General features: G+C 43.3%; 1 protein-coding gene and 1 long non-coding RNA gene across 2 annotated transcripts in view; one reads left to right on the top strand and one right to left on the bottom strand.

Moving 5' to 3' along the window:
• Positions 1–22,381, bottom strand: part of slc25a33 (solute carrier family 25 member 33) — a 40,573-nt gene extending 18,192 nt beyond the window's left edge. The window contains exons 1-2 of the mRNA XM_067970336.1: positions 22,112–22,381; positions 13,071–13,250 (exon numbers count right to left, since the gene is read on the bottom strand). Coding sequence (XP_067826437.1) covers positions 13,071–13,250; positions 22,112–22,152 — 221 coding nt within the window. The 5' untranslated portion in view covers positions 22,153–22,381. The remainder of the gene's footprint in view (positions 1–13,070; positions 13,251–22,111) is intronic.
• Positions 1–23,089, top strand: part of LOC137301006 (uncharacterized) — an 86,766-nt gene that overhangs the window by 1,404 nt on the left and 62,273 nt on the right. The gene's annotated exons all lie outside the window — the stretch shown is intronic.

Raw genomic sequence — 23,089 nt, 5'->3', positions numbered from 1 at the left:
TGATACATTTTAACTGCTTTGCAGACTACCAATCAATGTTTACTACTTTCTTTGAGGGGGGATAGGTCCTTCCTCTATAACTGTCCACCTGAAGCTTGCTACAGGTATACTTAATTTACACTGAGCTCTGCATAAAACCCCACTTCTAAGCTCAAGCATAAATTTAACACATGTTCCAATTATGAAGAGCCACTACATATAGGGTAGATATCAAAATGCAGAATGAATTGAGCCTGCAAAATGTAAATCAAGGCTGGACACAGGGCAGAGATCTCAAACCAGGTGCTATGTTTAAGAGAAGAAGCTTTTATATATGAAAAAGAGATGCACTGCCACCATAGAAGGGAACAATGGATACCTTTCAACAAGGTAACATTTTCTGTTCTTAATATTTATTTTAATATGAAATATTAAAATGCTAATTCCCCCACCCCCTTTCTCCTTAGGGCACTGACTCTTGCTTTGGTATGTGCTGTGCCCAAGTGATGTGTGAGGCTAGCCAGTGAATGTCAGCGGGTTATTCACGATCCAGAGCATCACAAGCAAACCCAATCTGTTCCTACCCAACATCCGTAAATGTGCTTTCTAGTAGGAATTACTGGATAATGATCAGTAACCTCAGCTGAATTCTCTTCTTTACCCCAGGGGCATTGAAATTAAATGTACTGCCCCATACAGGATCAGTTAACTCAGCACAGATCAGGAACCAAACATAGAACCTGGGTCCATATGGTTCAGTGCGACATCGAGCAGCACTTTTACAAATGATGGCATCATACGAACATACGAATTAAGAGGAGTAGGCTATTCGGCCCCTTGAGCCATCTCTGCTATTTGATAAGATCATGGCTGATCTGATTGCGACCTCAATCCTACTTTCCCGTCTACCTACTATAACCTTTGACTCCCTTGTTAATCAGGAATCTATCTAACTCAGCCTTAAAAATATTCAATGACCCTGCCTCCACCGCTCTCTGGGGAAGGGAGTTCCACAGACTCACGACCCTCAAGAGAAAAAATTTCTCCCCATCTCAGTCTTAAATGGGAGACCCCTTATTTTTAAACTGTGGCCCCTAGTTCTCGTCTCTCCCACAAGGGGAAACATCCTCTCATCTACCCCTTCTCATCCCCTCAGGATCTTATATGTTTCAATAAGATCACCTCTCATTCTTCTAAACTCCAGTGTATACTGGCCCAACTTGTCCAACTTTTCCTCATAAGATAACCCCCTCATCCCAGGAATCAGTCGAGTGAACCTTCTCTGAACCGCCTTCACAGCAATTATGTCCTTTCTTAAATAAGGAGACCAAAACTGCACACAGTATTCTAGATGTGGTCTCACCAACGCCTTGTACAACTGTAGCAAAATATCTCTACTTTTATGTTGCAATAAATGACAACATTCCATTTGCCTTCCTGATCACTTGTTGTACCTGCATACTAACTTCTTGTGATTCATGTGCTAGGACACCCAGATCCCTCTGTACCTTAGAGTTCTGCAATCTCTCTCCATTTAAATAATATACTGCTTTTCTATTCCTCCTGCCAAAGTGGACAAGTTCACCTTTTCCCACATTGTATTCCATCTGCCAAATTTTTGCCCACTCACTTAACCTATCTATATCCCTTTGCAGACTCCTTATGTCCTCTTCACAACTTACTTTCTTACCTATCTTTGTATCATCAGCAAATTTAGCAACCAGACATTCGGTCCCTTCATCCAAGTCATTGATATAGATAGTAAATAGTTGAGGCCCAAGCACTGATCCCTGTGGCACTCCACTCGTTACATCTTGCCAACCTGAAAATGACCCATTTATGCCTACTCTGTTTCCTGTTAGCAAACCAATCCTTTATCCATGCTAATATGTTACCCCTAACACCATGAGTTCTTATTTTGTGTAGTAGCCTTTGATGTGGCACTTGTCAAAAGACTTCTGGATATCCAAGTACACCACATCCACAGGATCCCCTTTATCCACGTTGCTTGTTACTTCCTCAAAGAACTCTAATAAATTAGTCAAACACGATTTCCCTTTTGGAGGAGGAGTTCTTCATTGGTTTTTCTTCTAGAAATTTAGATGAAGATGTGTTATGAAATAGTAAATGTGCAAAACAAGTGCTTGGAGCTCACCAACCAAACTGGTACTTTAACCCAAATACGAGTAGGCTATAGAACCGAACATATGTTGTGCATTTCCAAAATGTTACCGGCCATTGTGTGGTCACCAAAATAGGCAATTCTTAACATACCAATTCCATCCCGTCAAAATTAATTTTAAATACTTCAGTAGCAAACCTTGTTGACCCATTTACAGCAGAGAGCCCAATAATTTTCACAAGTCTGAATGAACTGAACTGAACACAATCCCTCAGGGTTCATTTCTTCATGGGACTTTCAGATGTCATACATCAAAACCTTTGGATTGCATATAAATGCAAGGCTTAATATAGCAATCGTAAACTAAACTTCACCGAAAGATGCAAGTAATATAGAAACAGATTATTGTCCAATACTGGCTTTTCTGTTACACTGCGAGGCCAGGTTAGAATAGTTATTAATTCTGATGGCTGCTATATTTTGTCAGCAACATTAGTCAAAGATTAAAGTCTTAACCACTGTAGAAACATATTAACTAAATGTAATATGGAGTGTGTGTGCATTCTCCTCCTCTACCCACCCAAAAGTCATGAATTTACTTTGTCATTTTTTACTTCATAATGCAAAGTTACAAAAACAAGAGCTCAAATTACGTCCATCTGCTGCTTGCTTTAACAAACAATGGTGAAGCAGTTCATTGTCATCATGCATAAAAAAATATTTGGATGGGTGGGGAAGGGGATAAATAAGGGGTAGAAATCCCTGTTGGTGCTATTAGCAGACAAACATTCAATGCAAACATATGGCATTCTTTTGCCTGTTATTTTATCAGAGAATGTGATCCGTTGCTTTCAAACTGGGTAATGCTAGAGGAACGTAATTTCAACATGAGAAGTGTCTGTCACTAATATCAACTACTGTTCTTTCTAGACTCGTGCAAAAACTTATAACTAGCAAGTGTTTTGTTCAGAGTGGCAGCACAGTTATGCCACATACGTAGAGTCAGCCCGAGGACAGAATTCTGTTGCATCCAATAAAAGGGAAGCTATTGTTGGAAATATTTGCAATCTTAGGAAATTAAGCTTCGGGATACTGCTGTAGGAAGTGATTCATTCCGTTTACAGAGAAAATTTAAAACCTACCAATACTCTCCCCTTAAATCTTTCAAATACCCCAAATTAAATTGTTTGAAACTCTGTACATACTTACAAATTAAGTTATTACAGTAGATGGAATGCTGAAAGTGGACTGGCAAAAAAGGGCACATTGGGTTTCAAACCAATATTTTCTATTGAACTCAACTTTCTAGGTAGTTTTCACACACAAAAACCTTGAAAATAATCTCCTATGTCCACCTGCAATTGACAGATAAGGAGGTTGGACTGCACCACTAAGCCTGGTGCTTTCAGAAAGTTCTATTTAGGCAAATTGATACAACACATGTTGCATCATATTTCTTAGGGTGCTTTTACGAAGCAATTTCAAATTTGCATAGACACTAAAATGGCAGTGTATATCTGGTGTCAGCAAAGTGGAGTGTGAATCCCTGGAGCAATACTGGGTCAGTGATGGATGTTGCTTGACACTGCATGGAGTGTAAATCTGTTGGATGCCCTCAACACTTGATAAACTTGACCTTAAATTGAAATGCTGAGAAAGCAGGGATTCTCCTCTCCTCACTGAGTGTTTAAATTTCTAACTTTTGGGAGAGAGCACTGCACATGTGTACCAAGGCATTGACAGAGCTCTCTCCTAAATAGTACAGTTAAAATTCCAGCAAGCAGAAGCAGCCACGACTGACAGTCCCGAAGGCTGTGTTGCCTACCCAGTGCCAGGGTTAAGGACATCTCCTCGCGGCTGGAAAAGAACTTGGAGCATGAGAGGGAGGATCCAGTTGTCGTGGTCCATGTAGGAGCCAACGACTTGGGTAGAACTAAGAATGGGGTTCTGCTGAGACAGTTTGAGGAGCTATGGTCTAAATTAATAAGCAGAACCTCAAAAGGTAATAATCTCTGGATTACTACCTGAGCATTTACACCTGAGTGCAAATTGGCATAGGGACAAACAGATCAGAGTTAAATGCGTGGCTCAAAGAGTGGTGTGGGAGACAGGGGTTTCGATTCATGGGGCACTGGCACCAGTACGTAGTACTGGGGAAAGAGGGAGCTGTTCCGTCAAGACGGGCTGCATTTAAACCGGGCTGGGACCAGCGTCCTGGCCAATCGAATAACTAGGGCTGTGGATAGGGCTTTAAACTAAAAAGTGGGTGGTGGGTTCAGGTGAGGGGAAATTTAGAAATCTAATGAGAAAAGTCAAGGCAACAGAGCAGTGTAGTGATTTGGGTAAAGATTAGCAGAGAGTGGCAGGAAGGGACAGAGAGTTTACCAATAATAGAACATGAACAAGTAAGGACAAAGTAGGAAAAAATGGTAAAAAGTCAAAATTAAAGGCTCTTTATCTGAACGTACAGAGCATTCATAACAAGATAGATGAATTAGTTGCATAAATAGAGATAAATGGGTTTGATCTAATAGACACTACAGAGACATGGTTGTAAAGTGACCAAGATTGGGAACTAAAAATTCCAGGGGACATGACGTTAAGAAAAGACAGGCAGAATGGAAAAGGAGGGGGTGTCGCTCGAATAAAGGATGACATAAGCACAGCGGTGAGAAAGGATCTTAGCTCAGAAGATCAGGAAGTAGAATCAATATAGGTGAAAATAAGAAATAACAAGGGCCAGAAAACACTGATGGGAGTAGTTTATAGGCCCCCATAAAGTAGCTATATGGTTGGACAGAATATTATTCATTAAATAATAGGGAGCTTGTAACAAAGGTAATGCAGTAATCATGGGGGACTTTAATCTTCATATAGACTGGGCAAATCAAATTGGCAAAGGTAGTTTGGAGGACGAGTTCATGGAATGCATTCGAGACAGTTTCCTAGAGCAATATGTCAAGGAACCAACCAGGGAACAGGCTATTTTCGATCTTGTATTGTGTAATGAGACAGGGTTAATTAGTAATTTCATAATAAAGGGTCCTCTGGGGAAGAGCGATCATAATGATAAACTCAGTGTGAAATTCTGAGAGTGATGTTACTTAAGTCCGAAACTAGAGTCTTAAACTTAAATAAAGCCAATTATATAGGCATGAGGGGTGAGTTGGCTAAGGTGGATTGGGAAATTAAATTCAAAGTTATGATGGTTGAAAAGCAACGGCAAACATTTAAAGAAATATTTCAATATTCTGAACAAATATACATTCCATTGAGAAATAAAACTCCACTGGAAAAGTGATCCACCCGTGGCTAACTAAAGTAGTATAGTATTAGATTAAAAGAAGAGGCCTATAATGTTGCCAAGAAGAGTAGTAAGCCTGAGGGTTGGGAGAGTTTTAGTACCAGCAAAGGCAACCAAAAAATTGATAAAAGGGAGAAAATAGAATATGAAAGTAAACTAGCAAGAAATATAAAAACAGATTGTAAGAGCTTCTATAAGTATGTAAAAGGGAAGAAAGTAGCAAAAATAGATGTTGATCCCCTAAACATTGAGACAGGAGAAATTATAATGGGAAATCAGGAAATGGCAGATGCTTTAAACAAATATTTTGTATCTGGCTTCAGAGTAAAAGACACAAAAAGCATACCAGAAATAGTGGGGAACCAAGGGACTAATGAGAGTACGGAACCTAAAGTAATTATCGGTAGAGAAAAAGTACTTAAGAAACTAATGGGACGAAAAGCCGATAAATCCCCCGGACCTGATGGCCTACATCCAAGGATTTAAAAAGAGGTGGCTGCAGAGATAGTGGATGCATTGGTTATGATCTTCCAAAATTCCGTAGATTCTAGAACAGACTGGAAGGTAGCAAATATAACCCTGCTATTCAAGAAAGGAGGGAGAGAAAACAGGGAACCACAGGCCAGTTAGCCTGACATCAGTCGTTGGGAAAATGCTGGAATCTATTATGAAGGAAGTGGTAGCAGGGCATTTAGAACATCATAATATGATTAGGCAGAGTCAACATGGTTTTATGAAAGGGAAATAGTGTTTGACAAATTTATTAATTTTTTGAGCATGTAACTAGAAGGGTAGATAAAGGGGAACTAGTGGATGTAGAATATTTGGATTTCCAAAAGGCATTCCATAAGGTGCCACATAAAAGCTTGTTACTCAAGATAAGGGCTCATGGGGTTGCTGGTGACATATCAGCATGGAGAGAGGATTGATTACCAGACAGAAAACAGCGAGTAGGGATAAACAGGTCATTTTCAGGATGGTAGGCTGTGACTAGTGGGGTACTGTAAGGAACGATGCTTGGGCCTCTGCTATTTACAATATACATTAATGACTTGGATGAAGGGACCGAGCGTAGTGTATCCAAGTTTGCTGATGATACAGAGCTATTACCAACAAGCCAGGGGATCAATACTGGTTTAATGAGGAGTGTAGAAGAGCATGCCAGGAGCAGCACCAGGCTTACCTAAAAATGAGGTGCCAACCTGGTGAAGCTGCAACTCAGGACTACATGCATGCTAAACAGCGGAAGCAACATGCTATCGACAGAGCTAAGCGATTCCACAACCAACGGATCAGATCAAAGCTCTGCAGTCCTGCCACATCCAGTCGTGAATGGTGGTGGACAATTAAACAACTAACAGGAGGAGGCGGCTCTGGAAACATCCCCATCCTCAATGATGGCACGTGAGTGCAAAAGACAAGGCTGAAGCGTTTGCAACCATCTTCAGCCAGAAGTGCCGAGTGGATGATCTATCTCGGCCTCCTCCCGATATCCTCACCATCACAGAAGCCAGTCTTCAGCCAATTCGATTCACTCCAAGCGATAGCAAGAAACGGCTGAGTGCACTGGATACAGCAAAGACTATGGGCCCCAACAACATCCTGGCTGTAGTGTTGAAGACTTGTGCTCCAGAACTGGCTGCGCCTCCAACCAAACTGTTCCAGTACAGCTACAACACTGGTAACTACCCGACAATGTGGAAAATTGCCCAGGTATGTCCTGTCCACAAAAAGCAGGACAAATCCAATCCGGCCAATTACCGCCCCATCAGTCTACTCTCAATCATCAGCAAAGTGATGGAAGGTGTCATCGACAGTGCTATCAAGCGGCACTTACTCACCAATAACCTGCTCACCAATGCTCAGTTTGGGTTCCGCCAGGACCACTTGGCTCCAGACCTCATTACAGCCTTGGTCCAAACGTGGACAAAAGAGCAGAATTCCAGAGGTGAGGTGAGAGTGACTGCCATTGACATCAAGGCTGCATTTGACCGAGTGTGGCACCAAGGAGCCCTCGTAAAATTGGAGTCAATGGGAATCAGGGGGAAAACTCTCCAGTGGCTGGAGTCATACCGAGCACAAAGGAAGATGGTGGTGGTTGTTGGAGGCCAATCATCTCAGCCCCAGGACATTGCTGCAGGAGTTCCTCAGGGCAGTGTCCAAGGCCCAACCATCTTCAGCTGCTTCATCAATGACCTTCCCTCCATCATAATGTCAGAAATGGGGATGTTCGCTGATGATTGCAGTGTTCAGTTCCATTCGCAACCCCTCAAATAATGAAGCAGTCTGAGCCCGCATGCAACAAGACCTGGACAACATCCAGGCTTGGGCTGATAAGTGGCAAGTAACATTTGCTCCAGACAAGTGCCAGGCAATAACCATCTCCAACAAGAGAGAGTCTAACCACCTCCCCATGACATTCAACAGCATTACCATCGCTGAATCCCCCACCATCAACATCCTGGGGGTCACCATTGACTAGAAACTTAACTGGACCAGCCATATAAATGCTGTGGCTGCAAGAGCAAGTCAGAGGCTGGGTATTCTGTGGCATGTGACTCACCTCCTGACTCCCCAAAGCCTTTCCACCATCTACAAGGCACAAGTCAGGAATGTGATGGAATACTTTCCACTTGCCTGGATGAGTGCAGCTCCAACAACACAAGAAGCTCGACACCATCCAGGACAAAGCAGCCTGCTTGATTGGTACCCCAGCCACCACCCGAAACATTCACTCCCTTCACCACCGGCGCACTGTGGCTGCAGTGTATACCATCCACAGGATGCCACTGCAGCAACTCACCAAGGCTTCAACAGCTCCTCCCAAACCCGCGACCTCTACCACCTACAAGGACAAGAGCAGCAGGCACATGGGAACAACACCACCTGCACGTTCCCCTCCAAGTCACACACCATCCCAACTTGGAAATATATCGTCGTTCCTGGGTCAAAATCCTGGAACTCCCTTCCTAACAGCACTGTGGGAGAACCTTCACCACACGGACTGCAGCGGTTCAAGGCGGTGGCTCACCACCACCTTCTCAAGGGCAATTAGGGATGGACAATAAATGCCGGCCTCGCCAGCGACACCCTCGTCCCATAAGAACATAAGAAATAGCAGCAGGAGCAGGCCAATCAGCCCTTCGAGCCTGCTCCGCCATTTAATAAGATCATGGCTGATCTGATCCTAACCTCAAATCTAAATTCATGTCCAATTTCCTGCCCGCTCCCCGTACCCCCTAATTCCCTTTACTTCCAGGAAACTGTCTATTTCTGTTTTAAATTTATTCAATGATGTAGCTTCCACAGCTTCCTGGGGCAGCAAATGCCACAGACCTACCACCCTCTGAGTGAAAAAGTTTCCCCTCATCTCAGTTTTGAAGGAGCAGCCCCTTATTCTAAGATTATGCCCCCTAGTTCTAGTTTCACCCATCCTTGGGAACATCCTCACAGCATCCACTCGATCAAGCCCCTTCACAATCTTATATGTTTCAATAAGATCGCCTCTCATTCTTCTGAACTCCAATGAGTAGAGTCCCAATCTACTCAACCTCTCCTCATATGTCCGCCCCCTCATCCCTGGGATTAACCGAGTGAACCTTCTTTGTACTGCCTCGAGAGCAAGTATGTCTTTTCTTAAGTATGGAGACCAAAACTGTATGCAGTATTCCAGGTGCGGTCTCACCAATACCTTATATAACTGCAGCAATACCTCCCTGTTTTTATATTCTATCCCCCTAGCAATAAAAGCCAACATTCCATTGGCCTTCTTGATCACCTGCTGCACCTGCATACTAACTTTTTGATTTTCTTGCACTAGGACCCCCAGATCCCTTTGTACTGCAGTTCTTTCCAGTCTCTAGCCATCAAGATAATAACTTGCTCTCTGATTTTTCCTGCCAAAGTGCATAACCTCACATTTTCCAATATTGTATTGCATCTGCCAAATCTCCGCCCACTCACCCAGCCTGTCTATATCCCCTTGTAGGTTTTTTATGTCCTCCTCACTCTCTACTTTCCCTCCCATCTTTGTATCATCTGCAAACTTTGATATATTACACTCGGTCCCCTCCTCCAAATCGTTAATATAGATTGTAAAGAGTTGGGGACCCAGCACCGACCCCTGCGGAACACCACTGGCTACTGGTTGCCAGTCCGAGAACGAACCATTTATCCCAACTCTCTGCTTCCTATTAGATAACGAGTCCTCCACCCATGCCAGAATATTACCCCCAATCCAGTGATTCTTTATCTTGAGCAATAATCTTTTATGTGGCACCTTGTCAAATGCCTTCTGGAAGTCTAAATACACTACGTCCACTGGTTCCCCTTTATCCACCCTGTACATTATGTCCTCAAAGAACTCAAGCAAATTTGTCAGACATGACTTCCCCTTCGTAAAGCCATGCTGACTTTGTCCTATTAAATTATGTTTATCCAAATGTTCTGCTACTGTCTCCTTAATAATAGACTCCAAAATTTTACCCACCACAGATGTTAGGCTAACTGGTCTATAATTTCCAGCCTTCTGCCTACTACCCTTTTTAAATAAAGGTGTTACATTAGCAGTTTTCCAATCTGCTGGGACCTTTGCCGAGTCCAGAGAATTTTGGAAAATTATTACCAAAGCATCCACAATCCCCACTGCCACTTCCCTCAAGACCCTAGGATGTAAGCCATCAGGTCCAGGGGATTTATCCGCCTTGAGTTCCATTAATTTACTAAGTACCAATTCCTTAGTGATTTTAATCGTATTTAGCTCCTCCCCCTCTAGAGCCCCCTGTTTGTCCAGTGTTGGGATGTTCTTAGTGTCCTCTACCGTAAAGACAGAAACAAAATATTTGTTCAGCATTTTTGCCATCTCCATGTTTCCCACCATTAATGGCTGTCATTTCTTTTACACCCTTTTTTCCTCAGTGGAATATACTTTTTTTGAAAGTTGTAAAATAACTCCTTAAATGAACACCCCTGCTCATGTACCGTCTTACCCTTTAATCTATTTTCCCAGTCCACTTTGATCAATTCTGCTCTCATACTATCATAATCTCCTTTATTCAAGCTCAGAACGCTTGTTTGAGAACCAACCTTCTCACTCTCTAATTGGATATGGAATGGTCACTCATTCCAAGGGGTTCCTTAACTAGGACATTATTAATTAATCCTGGCTCATGACACAGGACCAGGTCCAAGGTTGCTTGCCCCCTTGTAGGATCAGTTACATACTGCTCGAGAAATCCATCCCTAATACACTCAATAAACTCTTCCTCAAGGCTGCCCTGCCCAATTTGATTTGTCCAGTTAATATGATAGTTAAAATCCCCCATAATTATAGCTGTTCCCTTATTACATGCCCCGACTATTTCCTGATCAATACTTCTTCCAGCAGAGTTGCAACTATTAGGAGGCCTATATACTACGCCCACTACTGTTTTTTTCCCCTTATTATTCCTTATATCTACCCAAACTGTTTCATTATCCTGATCCTTTGTCCCAATATCATTTCTCTGTATTACAGTGATTCCTTCCTTTATTAACATAGCCACCCCACCTCCCCTTCCTGCCTGTCCTTCCTGATTGTTAAATACCCTGGCATATTTAATTCCCAGTCGTTGTCACCCTGCAGCCATGTTTCTGTAATGGCCACAAGATCATACCCATACGTAGTTATTTGTGCCGTTAACTCGTCCGTTTTGTTATGAATGCTACGTGCATTCAGATAAAGAACTTTCAAATATGAACGAATATAAAAAAAAGGTGGGAAAGTAAGCTGTGAGGAGGACATGAAGAGTCTGCAAAGGGATATAGACAGGTTAAGTGAGTGGGCAAGAAGGTGGCAGATGGAGTATAGTGTGGGGAAATGTGAGGTTATTCACTTTGGTAGGAAGAATAGAAAAACATAATATTTTTTAAATGATGAGAAACTATTAAATGTTGGTGTTCAGAGAGACTTGGGTGTCATAGTACAAGAAACACAAAAAGTTAGCATGCAGGTACAGCAAGAAATTAGGAAGGCAAATGGCATGTTGGCCTTTATTGCAAGGGGGTTGGAATACAAAATTAAGGAAGTCTTACTACAGTTGTACAGGGCTTTAGTGAGACCTCAACTGGAAGACTGCATACTGTTTTGGTCTCATCTAAGGAAGGATATACTTGCCTTACAAAGGGTGCAACAAAGGTTCACTAGATTAATTCCTGAGATGAGAGGGTGGTCCTATGAGAGGCTGAGTAGAATGGGCCTGTACTGTCTGGAGTTTAGAAGAATGAGAGGTGATCTCATTGAAACATAAGATTCTGAAGGGGCTTGACAGGATAGAGGCTAAGAGGTTGTTTCCCCTGACTGGAGAGTCTAAAACTAGGGGGCATAGTCGCAGGATAATGGTCGGCCATTTAAGGTGAGGAGGTATTTTTTCACTCATCGGGTTGTGAATCTTTGGAATTCTCTATGCCAGAGGGCTGTGGATGCTGAGTCGTTGAGAATATTCAAGGTTGATAGATAGATAAATTTTTGGACTCTGGGGAATCAAGGGATATGGGGATCGGGCAGGAAAGTGGGGTCGAAGTTGAAGATCAGCCATGATCTGATTGAATGGCGGAGCAGGCTCGAGGGGCCATATTGCCTACTCCTGCTCCTATTTCTAATGTTCAAATAATGTTAACAGGGTTCTGCCTGGTTATGACTAGTGGTCTGAGACAAGTAGCTGCAGTATAAATGCACCGTTAAAATCATTTTGCAGGTTCTTTAAAACTAATTAGTCAAGCAGATAAAACCAGAGTTGAAGTGAGCAAAATGATTCAGCATAAGATGCAATCAGTGAAGAGATTCTGCCAGTAGCTCAGAAGGTAGATAACCTAAATGATGCGACACTGAGCCATACAGACCCAGCTGACTAGACTTGGGATGGGGTGAGAGTATTAAAGTTAACCTTAGGGTTTCTAGATTAGAAATAAATCACCAGCTTTCATGAACATGTACCATTTTCTGAAGTACAAAAGTCCCATTTTATTTTTTAGCTGACCAAATTGTTCATCTTTAGAATCAGCTTCTAAGTTGGCAATTTAAATCAAATTTTCTTTATTTTGCAGAGAGATAGAATACAGTTTAAAACACTAAAATGTAAACCACAAAATCATTGCATCACAATGTGGCTCTTGCTTGCATATCCTTAATCATGAGAAATAAAATGATTAAGAAATACCAACCACTGCTTCGCTCTGTAACTCTGCTGACAGAATGAGGAGCTCCCAAATACCAGGTTCAATTAAGATGTGGAGATGCCGGTGATGGACTGGGGTTGACAATTGTAAACAATTTTACAACACCAAGTTATAGTCCAGCAATTTTATTTTAAATTCACAAGCTTTCGGAGACTTCCTCCTTCCTCAGGTAAATTTACCTGAGGAAGGAGGAAGTCTCCGAAAGCTTGTGAATTTAAAATAAAATTGCTGGACTATAACTTGGTGTTGTAAAATTGTTTACAAAGGTTCAATTAATATTTAACTTGAGATGCATATGCACTGACTAGGCAAGTGTTGCTGATCTGACCTGGGTACTGCAGCAGGAACACTGTGCGGCAGCCCAGCATTGCTGAAGCCAGTACTGAGTAGCCGATTAATTACTTTTATCAAGAAATGCAGAAAACAAAAACAAACAAACAGTTCACTTACTTTAGAACTTGGAAAAGTCCTGGTGCTACACGCGCTGGTCGAACAACACCCGGTCCATTGATTGTATTGAGATTGACCTGTGGAATGTAGACCGGACGAAGTGTTAAGCCTGAGGACTGGAGCCTTGTCTTAATCACTTCCAATGGGCAAGTGACAATTGCTCCCACTGTTCCTCCACACCTGTAGATAATACAAAGAATGGAAAATAAATTAGTTTATTTGACTTAGCTCATATGTGTACATATGAAACACAGGCACCAAATCAGACTGATCCTTGAGAGAGTTTTATTTTGGGGGCAGGGGGATATTAATGCCCATTTAGATTACTAAAAGAAAAACACCTGTAAATGCTAGAAATCTGAAATAAAAAGGGGAAAATTATGGAGCTGCATAGCAAGTGCTTCTGCAATCGAAAAGAGGAGATAGGTATATGGTGTAGACCCTTCGTCAGAACTGGAAATTAGAACACAAGCAAACCACCTTATTGGGCTGCAATCATATAAGGTTTTCCTACGTATTTGGATATGCAATGTTGAAAGGCGTTATATAAATGTAAGTTTAGCCTCTATTGCAACAGGTTTCATGCTAGGATCGTGTCAGTGGAGTCTGAGCAGTTGCAACGTGCACACCTATCTACATGATATCGAACTCCCTGGGAACTTATGTACACACAATGCGACATAGCATTTTTAAAAAATCACAAGCCACTATTATAGGAACAGGGCATTTATACATCCACGAGTACAGTGGGGGCTGAAATTGCTCGGAGTGGCGAACCAACACTGCTCGCCGCTCCATAGATTTATACTAACCCACTAATTTGGGCACTTCATCTAATAGGAAGCGGAGAAAAGCCCAGTATCAGTTCAAATGAAGCGAGGACCCTGGGAGAAGCAAGAGGAGCGATCTCTCCCCTCAACCAATCAGGTTGCAGCATTAACTGTCTTTGCAGGCACACAAGCTGCATTAATTGTCTCTGCAGGCTTGGAGCCTTAAACCAGGAAGTGAAAGGTACAACATTAAAATCAATGTAAAAACAATTATAATCAGAGAAAAAGAAATAATTGAATTAAATAAAAGAGACAGAAGGGAAAAGTTTTTAAAAATTTAATTTAAAAAAAAATTGATGACCAAAAGCTATTAAAATAAGGAGTAATGCGACTCCACATTTTTAAAAGTTAATTTTTAATTGTTTGGCAGTCATTAAGACTTACTGCGCTGTTAAAACATAGTACAGACCGATATTTTAAGCTTGTCTGTTTGGTGGCATAATTAATTATTTTCCAGCTTGGCAGATTAGCACGTTTGCACTTTTTCAATGATTTCTCTGCTTGCAGTGTGCGATATACCTTTAATTCGAAGCTGTCATATCGCTGGCGAACCAGAAGGAGCAAGTTCCGGATTTCCGCGTTTCACTGCGCATGTGCGAACTCTGAAACTTGCTCCTCCATTTTGCACTGTTGAGCCTCTGTTATTTCGTGAGTGATTTCTGCCCCAATATATTTACTCGCGCAAGTTTAAACACCAAATGGTGAAATTTAAGTGAAGATTTTAATTATGTAACTCAGCTATGCAATTGTAAAATCACTGCTTCATGACAATATTAGCTCCAAGTTTTTCAGTTAGCAATCTCATTGGTTTAGTACAGAAGTAAAATTGATATAACAAAACACATTTAAGACATCCGTGCATGAAGAGCTAGCAGACATGTTTGCAAAAAGCTCTGCTACTTCCTCTCCCCCTTCCCCACAGTGATGCAAGGAGGCAATACGTGAGCTCCCAATATGAACTACACACAGCTAATGCCTGCAAGTATAAACTGCTGGGCATAAACCAATAAATCTAAACACGGGTTCTATAAAATAGACCAAAATTACATAGAGTTACACAATGTGTACTGCATGAAAACAGGCCATTCGGCCCAACTAGTCTATGCTGCCATTTATGCTCCACCTAAGCCTCCTCCCACTCCTCTTCATCTAACCCTATTGGCAAAATAGGCTTGTTCTAAGAATATAAAGTACAGCAACTGTTAAAAACTGTTCATATTGTGAACTCAATACAATCTTCTGAAAGACCTCGACATGTGGCTCTGAACAGAAAAGTTCATGTTTCCTGAGAGCGCAATTCAACTACATGCAGGTAAGGAATGCTGAATTCGTGCTATACAGGTTAGCACACAACAGAAGCAATTTACAAAACTGGTCACAGACTGTACAAACCTAAAAGATTTAATACCTAATGTTATTCGACTGGATCCAAGGCCTTAACAAAACATGGCTAATGGCAAACTGTCTGATTGCCATGATGCTAGGTTTATCTTTGTGAATAACACAAAAGTTATCTAGATGCACCATTTTTTAAAAAGAGGGGAAGGAAAAACATCTTTGTGCAAAGGCAGTTTCCACTACAAAACCTTTGTAGCAACTGAGTCAATTTCCTTGTTGCTACTTACAATGGAAATTTCCTTACTAGACTTAATTAGGTTTTTAGTACTGGAAAATTGAATCTCTCTCACTTCAGGCACCCAACACTCTGTATTCTATCACATTGGCAATACTAATTTATGGTAACCGAAAGCATTTTCAAAAATACAGAGGGGAAGCAGCAGAAATTAAGCTCTTGAATGTAATATTACCTCAGATGTTAAGTTGCAGCACTACGGAGAAGTTATCTTCTCAGAGCGTAATCAGGCTGCTGGCCCCACATTACAGGAGTATTAACTTCTTTACTTAATAAAGCTAGAAAATTGCCTCAAAAGATTGAAGCGATCAAACCAATGACAATCATCACAATTTAAAGGGAAATATATTGAGCTGCATACATTAAATAGAAGCAACAGAAAACTTGTATATAAAAAAAGAGACAATGGTGAAAATAAAGACAGGAGATTTGAGACGTTTTTAAATAAACTTTAGTTGTATGGGATAAAAATCAAAGCAATAAAGTAGCTCCTGATATTTTAGTTTTATGACTAATAATATTTTGGAGCTTTCATCAGCATCACAGTGCATGAATAAAAGACTGAAATTTGCCTACTTAGGGAGACAAATTCTCCAGAGTTCCTGCCAGTCCACAGGTTAACATTTCTGCATCTTTGAATATACATTACAGTCTTGCAAATCACTAAGCCAAATGTTCCGACTTTTCAGAGGGAAGGGGGGGTTGGAAGGATTCCTTTCAGAGGGAAATTTGTTTATCCCATCGTCCTTCATGGTATTTACTTATGTCTTTTAAACAGTCCCTGAGCTGATAATTCATACATGACAATGTCTTGGACAGCTATCCTCTACCAGTGAGAGCACAAATCTTCCCATTGCATCATCTGCAAGAACTGTAGATGTAGCTTTTCTTCTACATAGGGAAAGTCTTTAAAATGTTTTACACACCCAGTAATAATATTCATGGGCTGTACTATAGAATGGGTCCTCATGACAATTCCTTACATTATGTGCTTCCAATCTTAATCACAACAGAAAAATACGAAACAAAGGTAGGTGCTTCCTTACAGGGAGTCAATGGAGAGAAGAAAAACAAATGTCACCCTGGACCTCTCTTATGCACTTGTTAGCAGCTGGCTTGAGCAATATTGGGATAGCGCTAGGATCAAATCAACTGCCCACTCAGCTAGGGATAAAAACAGAAAATGCTCAGCAAGTCAGGCAGCATCTGTGAAGAAAGAAAGACAGTTAATGGGCCTGATTTTAGCAGGCCTGCGGGTTTCCGGCGGGTTAGGTTTCGGGTGCGTGGCCTCCGCGCCCGGTGAAATTAGTGGGTTGCCCGCGCGATCGTAGCAGGCAATCCACTAATTGAAATCACTTACCTGCTCCTCCGGGGTCCGCGCTGCTAGTCTGCGCGTCGGGCGGGCTGCGCATGCGCAGTACGATCTGTCAGCTGGAGGCTCTCTAGTTAAAGGGGCAGTCCTCCACTGACAGATGCTGCAACCAATGGAACAAATTACAGCATGGAGCAGCCCAGGGGGAAGGCTGCTCCCAGTTTAATGATGCCTCACCCCAGGTATCATCAGATGGGGTGAGGAGGAGGGGGAGGACAGAGATCTTCCACCCGGCAGGCGGGAGGAAGCGGCCTGCCTCCGCCACCAAGAAGGCCTGGCTCGAGGTGGCAGAGGGGGTCACCTGCGCCACCAACATATCGCCCACCTGCATACAGTGCAGGAGGCGCTCCAATGACCGCAGTAGGTCAGCCACAGTGAGAACACGTAGTCTTTCCCCTACACTCAGTCTGCCACAACACTGCCCCCAACCCACATCTCCTTCGGCACCGCCAACACTACTCTGTCACATCACCCCTCATACCCACTCAAACCCCATCCTCATCTTACTTGCACCTACTCACCTCGCCAGTACTCACCCCGCCACTAACACGCAACCCAAACCTCATACAATCTCATGGCTCTATCCCATACCCACCCTCTCGTGCATCTCCCTCACGGCCAGCCTCACTCAACCTGCCACCACCTGTGCTGCAGCCACAGGGCATGCATCACATACGTGCAGTAGGCAGCGTAAGGCAAACGTGTCGTGAGCATGAAGGGGATGCACAGGGGTGTCTGAGGGTTTGCCATGGGTGTTACCTATATTGAATTTCAGAGCAACAAACATCACACATTATATTGGCACCACCACTGCCATGTCTCTCTGCGAATCCTGTCTGTTGTGTCCAATAATGCCCGCTCCTGGGTATCACTATGAGGACCCACCACTGATGCCACCCATTGTGTTACTGCAGAGTAGGTGCAGGTGTATTTGCAGGGCTCTTCCGCGCAGACGACTGAGAGACATCGGCGGTGTACCCGGCTGCACCCTGGAAGGATGTGGAGGAGAAGTTGTGGAGGGCAGTGGTGACTTTGGCAGCGACAGGTAAGCAGATGGCCAGCCAGGAGCAGCTCGGCATGAAAGAGCCTGCAGATCTCCACGACTACATGTCGAGTGAATCTGCGCCTCCGTGTGCACTGCTGCTCGGAGAGGTCCGGGGAGCTGCGCCTCGGTCTGTGGAACGTGTGGCGAGGGTAGTGCCCTCTGCGATGCATCTCTCTCTGCGGTAGCCCTCCCTCCTGCTGTACAGGTGGATGTGTCACAGCACTCTGTTGTGGAGCTCCACGTGTCAAGAGGTGGACGGCGTGGATGGCGATGCTGTTCGCCCTCCGGGGGGTCATGACTGCAGCTACGGCGGCCCCCATCCGCAATATGTACATCTGAGGGGGTCTGCAAGGTAGGCACATGTCTCCGGACCCCGGGGTGAGTGTGCAGGTTGGTGACTTTGACCGTCCGGAGGGGGGTGGTGGAGGCCACACTTTGTCCCAAGCGACAGAGCGGCCTCCTGCAATGGGTGAGGGTCTCCCCCCGCCCCTCCCCCACCTGTCAAATGGACCTTTGCAGCTGCCACAGGCTGACGGCTGCAACACGTCCAGTTCAACTAGGACTGTTTCCCCCAGTGTGTGAAACAGTCCCATGTTTCCCCAAAATCACACACAGTCCCTTAATCAGGTCAGTTAATGACCTGAACAAGCAAAATAAATAACCTCAAGTGGCATCCCGCTGGCTTTAATTGCCTGCGGGATTCCCACCAGCGGGGGCCGCGCACGCACCCCCGCACGTCATCGGGGAACCCGGAAGTGGTCGGGATCGTGGCGCGATCCAGTCACGTGACTGGATATCGGGATTTTCGGGGCCCCCCCCCCCGCTGGAAACCCACAGGAAACCCGATGGTAAAATCGAGCCCAATGTTTCAGGTCGATAACCTCTTCATCAGAACAGGGAGAGGTTGAAGATTAAACAGTTTTCAAACAAGTACAGAGATTTCCTCTACATTGGGGAGACCAAATGCAGATTGGGTGATCGCTTTGCTGAACACCTCTGCTCAGTTTGCAAGTGTGACCCTGACCTGCCAGTCACTTGCCATTTTAATTCGTCGTCGCACTCCCACTCTGACCTGTCTGTCCTCGTCCTCTTACACTGTTCCAATGAAGCTCAATGTAAGCTCAAGGAACAGCACCTCATCTTTCGTTTAGGCACTTTACAACCTTCTGGACTCAACATTGATTTCAATTACTTCAGATCATAACCACTGCTTCCATTTTTTTTTGGACAGCAGGTGCTGCTAATGGTTCTGATGTTGCCATTTATAGCTCCTCCAGACCCATCTTTTGTTTCTTTACTTGTCTCATTACCACCCTCTTTGCCTTGCACCATCATCCCTTTTATCATTTAATCACTCCTGCCCTCCATCCTATCAAAGACCTTCCCTCCTTTCCCTGGCTCTGAACTTGCTTAAAAGCTGTTTAATCTTCAACTTCTCCCAGTTCTGGCGAAGGGTCATCGACATGACACATTAACTGTTTCTTTCTCCACAGATGCTTCCCGACTTGCTGAGTATGTCCAGCATTTTCTGTTTTTATTTCAGATTTCCAGCATCTGCAGTATTTTGATTTTTGAGTCAGCTCAGCTAGGGACTGGTGTGTGTCATGAGGGAGGAGAAATAAAGAGGTTCAATCCAATCTATAACACTTCAAATAAAGCTGAAAGAAAATACTGAAAAAGATCATTTATATATTTTCTGCAATAGACTAAAGGTGAATGCAGAAAATTTTTTAGATTACTGCCAAATATCCTTGATGCGATTGCTACACATTTGGCTGATCGTGGAACAGTGGGATATATGCCGAGTTAATTTTTTTCTTCTCATATATAGACTTGCTGTGAAATATGGCTGTGCCAGCTTATAACTATGCTCTCTCCAATTACTACCGATAAAACACTGCATGGAAACCATTAAAAACACTCCTTGATAAATTATGGATGAGCATAAAGGTTTTAGATTTTAGATTTTGCATCACCTTTGCCTTATTAAAAAAGGAAAACAAAATGCACAAATATTATTTCTTCCAATGATTCCATGTGCTAATAGTACTAGTTTCACATATTCTTAAGGGTGGAGGCTATTCATATTCAGGTTTGCATTATTGCAAATGGTGTTAATGGTCTACTCAGGCTTGTGAGCAGAACAGTTTTAGTAGCTGCTTTTCCATTTCAGATTTCTAACAATTTACAGAACAGCAAGTACTGTATTCTTTCTATAGGTGTTCAGCCACATGTATCATCAGGTTTATGCAAAGATGTCACACAGGTGGAAAATAAGACTCCATTAATCAGGTTTACTATGACTCAGAAATAGAGAGGACCTCTGGGAGATTAAAGACACAGGTCATATTGACATGCATGGAAGACCCAATCATTATCCCTTGGGAGATACATAGAATTGTTATTAATTAATTCACAAAAGAATGATGGATGGGGTGAAGTTGAAAAGTTATTTGTTCAGGGGTTCAGTGCATTATGTCATTTGAAACTTTAAACAAAGAAATACTCCAAAATGTGACTGAAAGGCCCTTAGAAGATTTGTGGAGAAAAATAAGTTAGCACTTTTCTTCTCCAAAGGGTATTTTTGAAAAAAAAGTTACTCACTTTCCTGATGTTTCAATGGGTAAATGCACCATGAGCCATACATACAAGATTTCAGGTTTAATTTTGTTTTTACTGTAATGTGATCTCAGGCAGAGCAGCTACTGGGCACCATAACTGGTCCCAGCAACCAGGGGAACAGGAAGGAAAATCAATCATCGTTTCTCCTCCTGGTCGCTATTCATGACCTGTACTTACAGCTATACAAACGACAGACTGGATTGGGCTCAACTATAATGCTCACCATGGTCAAATAACTCATGTGTGAGCCTAGAGAGTGAATATGTATAAGAATATCCAATTGGGCAAGGTAACCAAGGGTACCCATCACCAATCATACCCCAGTAAGGATCTGCACCTTCAGGTGAGGAAGGGGAAAATTGGGATGGGATGGGGTGGGGTGGGTTAGGGAATCTCTAGTTATTAGCATCTTGAACCTTTGATCCTTGCAATAGGTAAGCCAGAACACTGAAAAGGGATGTTACTTTGCTCACAAACTCCAAAAAAATTGCTTCCATGGAACTTCAGAGAAAGGTGGTAACCAATGGTGGGTGAGAAAATATTGCCACACGCACAACCCGAGGCTACGCTGAAAATAGCAGCACCCTTGAAGAGATCAGCCACCGCGAGTAAGAAAAAAAATCAAGTCAGCAGAAAGGAATTTCCAGTCTGCATAAATCCAAACCAGTCAGGATAATCCTTTTTAATTCATATGATGTTTTCAGTAAAATGAATGCAATTTATGATTAAAATTAGTCCTGTGAGCTGATCACCGCAGAACGATTCTCAAGAATTATGAAAAGGATGTTATGCGGTTTAGAAGCAAAATCAACACGCTAGTGGCACATTTTAGAATGATCAGGCGAGTAATACAGTATAGAATCATGGGCTTGCGATCATATCACATAGAGCTTATAAATCTCTCATGGACCAGACAGTCACACTTGTGGCACAAACTCAAATACAGCTCATGCATGCTATTCTGGGGAACTCTCCATACTGCTGGACAGTTAAGGCTCATCGTCACTTTAGCTAAGCTCCCAGGCCAGCAAAATGCACAAAGAAAAGGAAAGCATAATATTGATGCCTGAAATAACCTTTTCTTCACAGTTAACCGACTACAATAATTAATGCTGCAATATCGGCCTACGATTCACACAGAACATGGGGGGGGGGGGGGGGGATTTCATGGCAGTCTGACTTCAAATTCTCAAATAACTGAAAAATACATTTTGTTTTACAGTAGAAATGGGGGGGGGGGATTAAAGTTTGGGGCTGAGCCTGGAGCTCGCGCACCAACGGCCTTGTGACCCAGACCCGGATTTACAAGCACTGGGAAACGTTGGGGTAACGTACGTGCCTACCTTCGAGAATATTCCCTTACATCACACTGCCCCTCAGCTCAGCGGTAACCGACGGCACCGGAGTGGGGGGGGGGGGGGAACCAGACCGGCCTCAAGGCCCCCCTCCTCCTCCAACGGATTAAAAACGGAATAAAAAAAATAACCCCCTCCCCCAACAACTGATAAATGACGGGTTCGGAAGAGACGGGTCACTTACCCTCCTGCGAAGAGGTGCAGTATGGTCTCCCTCTGTGCCATCCCTCAGACTGGCATGGTGCGCGGACCCGACAGGCGCCGCCGCCGACTCCACCGATTTAATCAGCAGGGCAGCTTAAACGTGACAGCCACCCGCTGACCGATGGAGAGGAGGAGGAGGGAGGAGGAGGAGACGACGCGATCGCGACCGCGCACGCGCAGCCACCGGCTTGTGACGTCGCCGAGGGCGGCTCGGGGGCGGGACGGGGGCGTTGGCTTACGTCACCACAGCCGAATGCGTCATAGATGGCGAGAGGGGCGGAGCCTGTCACTTGTATCAGAAGGGCAGAATCTCCAAATTGCAGCCTGGCTGGCAGCTCACCCAGACAGGTTGGAGAGAGTTAGGCAAAGCCTGGAAAGGAAAATAATCACTGGCACTAGTGGTTTATTCTCATTATATTTGCCCAACTCACAGGAACGATAAAACAGCTCATGTTTCTGGAAAACCTGTACAAAGAATGGTTTTTACTTAGTTTACCATAGCACAGTAGCTTGAGATGTGACAACTGGTCAGACAATGTACTTGCCAATAAAACAGAAATTTACCCCTTGTCATCAAGTCCAGTAATTAATATTGTCTGGTACCAATCTGCATTGCAGTCCACGGACTGCATGAAACAGTGCTCGCACTCATTTTGTCAAAGGTTCTGAGTAGTTCCCTGATTAGGGAATTAATTGCCTGTTTCAGTTGTTCCCTTGACCTTGGACAGAAAGTGTGATTTAAATTTGAAGTGATTTGATTTCTTTTCAGAGCATAAACAGATTCCATCCCCTTTCATCTGACAAAATGACATATTAACCTGACCCGCCCGCGGGTGAAACTGACCGAATCGGATTGGCCATTTTTCACCCCGCCCCATTGACTTCAACAGAAAGTAAAATCGGCGGCCGATCCAATCCTGTTAGTTTCCCTCTGGGCGGGTTAGGTTAAAATTAACCC

This window comes from Heptranchias perlo, chromosome 32 (genome assembly GCF_035084215.1).
Source record: "Heptranchias perlo isolate sHepPer1 chromosome 32, sHepPer1.hap1, whole genome shotgun sequence".
In the NCBI taxonomy this organism is placed as follows: Eukaryota; Metazoa; Chordata; class Chondrichthyes; order Hexanchiformes; family Hexanchidae; genus Heptranchias; species Heptranchias perlo.
This window is presented reverse-complemented; position numbering and strand designations above follow the sequence as displayed.